Source organism: Erinaceus europaeus, unplaced genomic scaffold (genome assembly GCF_950295315.1).
Source record: "Erinaceus europaeus unplaced genomic scaffold, mEriEur2.1 scaffold_723, whole genome shotgun sequence".
Taxonomy (NCBI): domain Eukaryota; kingdom Metazoa; phylum Chordata; class Mammalia; order Eulipotyphla; family Erinaceidae; genus Erinaceus; species Erinaceus europaeus.
In genome coordinates, this window is record NW_026647730.1 from 40,327 (window position 1) to 47,748 (window position 7,422).

The following is a 7,422-nucleotide window of genomic DNA, read 5'->3' on the forward strand; positions in this document are numbered from 1 at the left end:
TCAGTTCGGCCTATTCCTTAGGACTTTTTCAGTTTCCTGGTGGTCACCTACTGCTGCCACTTAAGCCGGGGAGAGAAAGCAGGCACAGAAGCTTCCAGAAAATGAGGCAACATGAATGGGATATGTATGGACTTGTGCTTTGCTAGAATTAGCAGCCTTAGTCTATATGGGCCCACAGGCTGGAGAAGGCCAAACTAGACTTTTGTTCATAGCTCATTTTTAAAACTGATCATTTATTTACCTATTTAATAAAGACAGGGGAAATCGAGAGGGAAATGGGAGACAAAGAGACACCTTCAGCCCTGTTTCACCATGCGTGAAGTCAGCCGCCCACCCCTGTAGGTGGGGACTGAGGCCTTGAACCGGGGACCTCACACATTCCATCACGTGTGCTCTACCGGGTGTGCCACCAGGCAGCCCCAAGTTGCTCATTTTGTATGGCCCAGGAACACTGTGAACACCCCAATGGCCCTTGGCAGAATCAAAGGCTCCCCAGCCCTGGTCAATAATGCAGGCAGTGGGAGTGGATTCCTCTAACTTCTACTGAGAGGCGTTCCCACCTTCACTCCATCCACCCCCATCATGCCAGCTCTTATGCTACCACTGTCACCTCCACATTGTTTCCAAAGACAAGCCACAGGCCTGCCTGCCAGGAACCTTCCAATATCTCCTTTCCAGTCCTCACTCTCGGGATTCCAGAAGCAAAGACCTGAGCGGCATCCTGAGGGCCTCTCAGCATTTATCTCCTGCTGCTGTATTTGGACAACGGAAAGGCGACTGAGAAACCGTGATGAAGGGATATGCGGATATGCCAGGCAGTCATTCACGTCTTCCCTCAGGGTCTTCTAAGAACACATTCTTTAAGATCCTCTGGGGGATGGGGGCAGGCTGGCTTCCTCTTCTGATAAGGGAGAGATTCACTGCATGCCTTAGGGCCTGGGGGTCCTGCAGGCCTTGGTCCTTTAAGATATAGTCAGTCTTCTGGCCATGACTTGTGTTTTGATAGGGGCTAGGGAGCTAGAGTAAAACATGATGGTTCTGCAGAAGATTCTCATGCCTGAGGCTCTGTGGTTCCAGGTTCAATTCCCCCAGCACTACCATCAGGTAAAGCTGGTATCTATCTATCTCTCATTAAAATATTTAAAAGAGAAGAAGGGAAGATGGTGTGGTGTAGTATCTGGATGTAAAAACAATGCCCTCAGATTTGTGCCCAGGGTGGGAGAGAGAGCTCACTGGGGTGAGCTGCAGACTTGTCACGTGTGAGGTCCAAGTTTGAGCCCAAGCACTATGTAGACGGTGCTCTGGCTCCGATGCTATAATATATCTCCCCATGCGCATGTACAAGTTTGTTGTTGTTTTGCTTGGCAAGAGAAACCCTATGGGGAGACAAACACAGAATCCTTCTAGAGTGAGCCAGAGTGAATTCACTGTGGATCCTGAATGGCGAACTGATTCTTGACATCTTCCTGGTTAAAGCAGACTTTGAAATGAGCTCTCAGGGGAGCTTTCCCTCTGTACAGCCGCCAGGTACAACACGAGGGGCTCAGGTAGGAAGGCGGAGGGTTAAGTTGTGAAGTTAAGGCTAAGTTGTGTTCCCGCTGGTCCCCGTGCCCCCTGTATCTGCTCAGAGGTAGAAGACCTGGCTACAGTGAGGGCAGCTTATAGAAAAAGAGGGAAATTGAGAGGAAAAAAGAGGAAATTGAGGGGAGACATAGAAGGAAAAACAGAGACACCTGCAGCACTGCTTCACCACTTGTGAAGCTGGGGGCAGGGGGCTTGAACCTGGATCCTTGTGCATGGTTAACATGTGCCCTTAACTGGGTCCTCCACTGCCTAGTCCAAGAAGGGGACATTTGACCTATTCAAAGGACATGCTATTTACTTTTGGCTGCACAACTCATTTTATAGTATTTTTACCTTGGGAGGATATTTAGATTATTATTAAAATTAATCTTTTTTTTTCAGTTTTTTTAATCTTCATTTATTGGATAGAGCCAGCCAGAAATCAAGAGGGAGGAGAGTGATAAAGAGGGAGAGAGAGAGAGACACCTGCAGCACTGCTTCACCACTTGCAAAGCTTTCCCCCTGCAGGCGGGAACCGGGGGCTCGAACCCAGGTCCTTGCTCATTGTAATGCGTGCGCTCAATCAGGTGCGCCACCACCTGGCCCCTAAAATTAATTTTCAAGGCCATTTAAGTGTGGCTTACACTGTCTGGGAAACAGACCATGAACAATTTTCAGAACCCACTGCGCAGAAGTAGAGGAGAAGAGACAGCACAGCCAAGAAAGAACTATTTGACTATAAGAAGAAAAAGAGGAAGTCGTCGGGTGGTAGCGCAGTGGGTTAAGCGCAGATGCCGCCAAGCGCAAGGACCCGCATAACCATCCCGGTCTGAGCCCCCGGCTCCCCACCTGCAGGGGAGTCGCTTCACAGGCGGTGAAGCAGGTCTGCAGGTGTCTATCTTTCTCTCCCTCCCTCTGTCTTCCCCTCCTCCCTCCATTTCTCTCTGTCCTATCCAACAACAACCAGGACATCAATAACAACAACAATAATAACTACAACAATAAAACAACAAGGGCAACAAAATAAATAAATATTTTTTAAAAGAATAGCTTTAAAAAGAAAAAGAAGAAGAAGAGAGAGCCAAGAAGTCGGCACACCTGGTGAAGTGCATGTATCACCATGCACAAGGATCCAGGTTCAAGCTCACCCTCCCCACCTGCAGGCAGGCCGATTCACAAGTGGTAAAGCCAGTCTACAGGTATCTTATCTTTCTCTCCCCCTTTCTATCTTCCCCTCCTCTCTCAATTTCTCTCTGTTCCATCCAATAAAATGGGAGGGGGAAATGGCCTCCAGGAGCAGTTGATTTATAGTGCAGGCACCGAGCCCCAGCAAAAACCCTGGAGGCAAAGAAGAAGAAGAAGAAGATATTCATACCAATCAGCTTGATGTTATTGTCTTCATCTAGGAGCAAATTTTCTATCTTCAAGTCTCTGAAACAGACAGAACACACAAGACTTTAGGCAGGCATTCAAAGAGGTAAAGTAATATTGGATTTTAGAAGGGAAACCTGCTTTTTTAAAAATAGCTTATTTATTTATTGGATCAAGACCCAGTGATAACTCTGGTGGTGAGAGAGAGAGAGAGAGAGAGAAAGAGAGAGAGAAATATCCTGAAATCTGGTGCGGAATAACTATGGCAGGAGCCAGGTGATGACGCACCAGATTGAGAGCACATGCTGCAACGCAGAAGAACCCAGGTTCAAGCCCCTAGTCCTGCAGAGGGAAAGCTTTGCAAGCGCTGAAGTTGTGCTGCAGGTGTCTCTGTCTCTCTTCCTCTTTAACTCCCCCCTCTCTCTCGATTTCTGACTGCCTCTATCCAATAAATAAAGATTAAGAAAGAAAGAAAGAAAGAAAGAAAGAAAGAAAGAAAGAAAGAAAAAAAAAAGAAAGGGAGAGAGAGAGAAAAGAAAGAAAGAAAGAAAGAAAGAAAGAAAGAAAGAAAGAAAGAAAGAAAGAAAGGAAAAGAAAAGTAACTATGGTGGAAGAGGAACAGCTTGAAGAGGGAGAGCAAAGAAAGAAAGAGCACAAAGAAGGAAACCAAGGTTGGCTATTTCTGGAGCCAGGAAGGCCTAGAGAACAGCCCTGATGATTAGCAGAACAATAGTCCCAGGACACTAAGAAAGAACAGGAAGTGCAGGGGGAATGTCACTTATTAAACAGGTGGATGTGTCCCTGAAGAAGTGAGGAGGGAGACAACCACAGCTCACTGTGGCTCACGCAGTGACAGGGATCGAACTCGGGACCTGATACTTGAGGGTTCCACTCTTTAGCCACAGTACCACCTCCCAGGGCACAAAAATCTCACATTTTACAACTGGGGACATGTCTTTAAACTGGAAAACATAGGGAAACACAGTTATGAGGTCAAGTGACATGAGTTAAAAGTCCTCCACTGTTGGAGAACAGTCTGGAGAACTCTCACAAGGCTAGAAGTGGACCTACCCTATGACTGCAATTCCTCTCCTGGAGAGAGAGCCTGATGAACCCAACACACCTACCCACTATAAATGGAACTTGTTTAGAAAATCACAGGGCCCAGCAGTGCTGCCTGGCTTGGCGAGAAGCTGACTTGAGCCTGGAGTTTTGGATGCTTCAGGTGTGAAAGTCTCTTTGCATAACCACTGTGATATCTCTCCCCCACACTGCTTTATCTCTTGGTGAGCAGTGACTGATAAAGCTAAGAAGCCTACTTATAGTTTAAAAACCCTCAGGCTCCCATAGTTTACAGGGAAGAAAAAGAACAAAAGAGCCAAAAAAAGATCTGTGTACACCTATGTTCATAGCAGCACAATTTGTGACAGCCAAAACCTGGAAGCAACACAGGTGTCCAACAACAGATGAGTGGCTGAGCAAGCTGTGGTCTATATACACAATGGAATACTACTCAACTATAAAAAATGGTGACTCCACCTTCTCCACCTCAGCTTGGATGGAGCTTGAAGGAATCATGTGAAGTGAGATAAGGCAGAAACAGAAGGATGGATACGGGATGGTCTCACTCATGGGCAGAAGTTGAGAAATAAGAACAGAAGGGGAAACACAGAATTTGGACTGGGTTTGGTGTATTGCACCAAAGTAAAAGACTCGGGTGGGGGGAGGGTTCAGGTCCTGGAACATGACGGCAGAGGAGGACCTGAAATGGGGGGGGGGGGGCTAGATTGTTATGTGGAGAACTGAGAAATGTTACACATGCACACACTACTGTGTTTATTGTTGACTTTAAATCATTAATCCCCCAGTAAAAAAAATTTAAATATAGAGCAGGAGCTAGGTGGTGATGCACCCAGCTGTGCACTCACATTACCATGCACAAGGACTAGAGTTCGAGCCCCGGCCCCCCACCTGCATCAGGGAAGCTTTACAGGCAGTGAAGGAGGTCTGTGGGTGTCTCTCTCTACCTCTCTACATCCCCACTCCTCCTCTCTCAATTTCCCTCTGTCCTATTAAATAAAATAGAAAGTGTGGGGGGTGGGGTGGAGGTGGGGAGGGTGTTGATTTGTTGTGCCAACACTGAGCCCCAGAGATAACACTGGAGTCGATTAAGAAAGAAAAACATATGTGTAGCAGGTGACATCTTAATAGCAAAACAAATGAATACTAGGATGACATGGTGTAAATGAGGGACTTGGGCAACACAGGAAGAAAGGAAGGAAGGAAGGAAGGAAGGAAGGAAGGAAGGAAGGAAGGAAGGAAGGAAGGGGGAGGGAGGGAAGAGGGAAAGAGGGAGGAGGGAAAGGAGGGGGAGAGGAGGAAAGGGAAAGAGAAAGTAAGAAAGAGAAAGAAGGAAGGAAAAGAAAGAAAGAAAGGAGGAGAGAGAGAAATAAAGGAGGGAGAGAGGGAAAGAAGGAAGGAAGGAAGGAGAGAAAGAAAGAACTAGAGAGAGAGATAAAAACAGAGGGGGAGAGTGGCAGGGTTCAAGAGAGGGGACAGGACAGGGTCCCCTGGAGGACTGCAGCTTGGGGCCTGAGCAGAGACAAGATGGCAGGGCTGTCAGGAGAGGCCCAGGTATCTCAGCCTCTGGCTCTTTCTTGAAGAGTAAAAAACAAACAAAATAAAAAACAAGTGTTCTCAGAAGGCTGGAGGGCAGGCCCATCAGCTGAGAGAAGGGCGGGGACAGGCTTCACAGAGGGAGAAAGAGGCTGCCCGTGAGGGCTACAAGGTGAAAGTGAAGAGGAAGGAAACCCAAGATTCCAGAAGATTCCAGAAAACACGGAACCTGGTGATTAACTAGGTGATAACAGTCTCGGAAGCTACTTAGCCCCACCCAGGAAAAGTCAGAGATGGGGGGGTGCTTGGGGGACCAGCTCAAGTAGGATTAGGTCTGGGGGAACAAGTGTCAATAATGGAGAGGATCAGGAGGTGAAGTTCAGGAAAAAGCTAAGAAAAACAAACAAACAAACAAACAACAGCCCCCTGTGAAGAGTATTTTAACTCCTCATGGCAACAGGCATTTTGCAGTGAACAGCTGTTATTTTTATTTTCTTTTGGTTTTTGTCAGGCTTATTTTCAAAAGCATTAAAATCAATTATTCTTTTTTTTTTCCCTCTCTGACTTCTTTCCAGGACAGGCAATTTGGCAAAAGACATAAAACTGACCCTGCTAAGCATGTACCTGACGTGTCTCTCCACGAGGGAACTGGCCCTGAGCTCTGGCATTGGTCCCGAAAAGGACTCTGTGTATAAAATAAAAGAGCTATTCATTCACTAGAGGAAGAGAAAAAAGAAAAAAGAGAGAGAGAAAAATTACAGTGCCGCTTAATAAACTGTGACTTAAAGAACAAACAGACCATGGTTAACCCAATGGAACTCCGCCGGAAGTCCAGCAAGAACGTGGAATCTTGGGGGGGGGGGGGGGAATGGACCTACCAGGAAGTTTCCATCCCCACACCACTCATGACACTAGCTAGACTCAGAGCAAAGTCATTCTCTGTGCCCGCGGGGCTGACCCTGGACTAGGCTGTGGGTGGTGCAGGAGACAGACAGACATCCACAGACAAGTCAGCAAACGTGAGACAAGAATCTGGAAAGCACAACAGAAGGTGCCTTGGAGTCTATAACTGGAGGGGTGTAACCTGGAAGCCTTCCTCAAAGTGCTGAGTTTTATTCTCTCTCTCCCTCCTTCTCTCCTCTCCTTCTCCCCCTCTCCCTCCCTCCCTCTCCTTTTCCCTCTCCCCCTCTCTCCCTCCCTCTCCCCCCCCCTCTCTCTGTCTCCCTCTCTTCCTCCCTCCTTCTCCCACTCTCTCTCCCTCTCCATTAACACTGAGGAGCACTAAGCACTGAGAAGCCCAGCGCCCTGCATCCCACCCTCCTCACCTGTGGACCACGCCCACCCGGTGCAGGTGCTCCACGGCAGAGATGAGCTGCCGGATGTATCTGCGGGCCTCTGCCTCGTCCAGCCGCTTCTTCTCGTAGATCTTGTGCATGAGGTTCCCGCCCGGGCACAGCTCCATCACCAGGTAGTAGCTGTTCTCCGTCTCCAGGATGTCCAGCAGCTGCGTGATGTTGGGGTGGCGGATCATCTGCTGGATCTGCCCCTCCCGCCTCAGGTTTTTGGTGACATACGTGTCCTTCTTGGCCCGCTTCTTGTCAATAACTTTGATGGCTACCTGAGGAGAGACCCGGGCCAGGGCCGTGGTCAGACACTGCCCCCAGGACCCCAGGGAAAGTAACCCTCTCTCCCTCCCTCTCTCCCACTCTTTCTTCTCTCTCTCTCTCTCTCTCTCTCTCTCTCTCTCTCTCTCTCTGTCTCTCTCCCTCTCCCTTAACACTACGGAGCACTAAGCACTGAGAACCAGGAGGAAGGCCCACATGGGAGACAGAGTGCCGCTGGGGAGTCAGAGCCAGCCTTGCATGCCCAAGG

The 7,422-nt window shown here is 48.3% G+C and overlaps 1 protein-coding gene across 1 annotated transcript in view; it reads right to left on the reverse strand.

The window, feature by feature from the left end:
- Positions 1 to 7,168, reverse strand: part of LOC103110565 (hormonally up-regulated neu tumor-associated kinase) — a gene marked incomplete at its 5' end in the record, with an annotated part of 45,701 nt that extends 38,533 nt beyond the window's left edge. The window contains 2 exons of the mRNA XM_060184305.1: positions 2,939 to 2,994; positions 6,876 to 7,168. Coding sequence (XP_060040288.1) covers positions 2,939 to 2,994; positions 6,876 to 7,168 — 349 coding nt within the window. The remainder of the gene's footprint in view (positions 1 to 2,938; positions 2,995 to 6,875) is intronic.
- Positions 7,169 to 7,422: the final 254 nt, after the last annotated feature.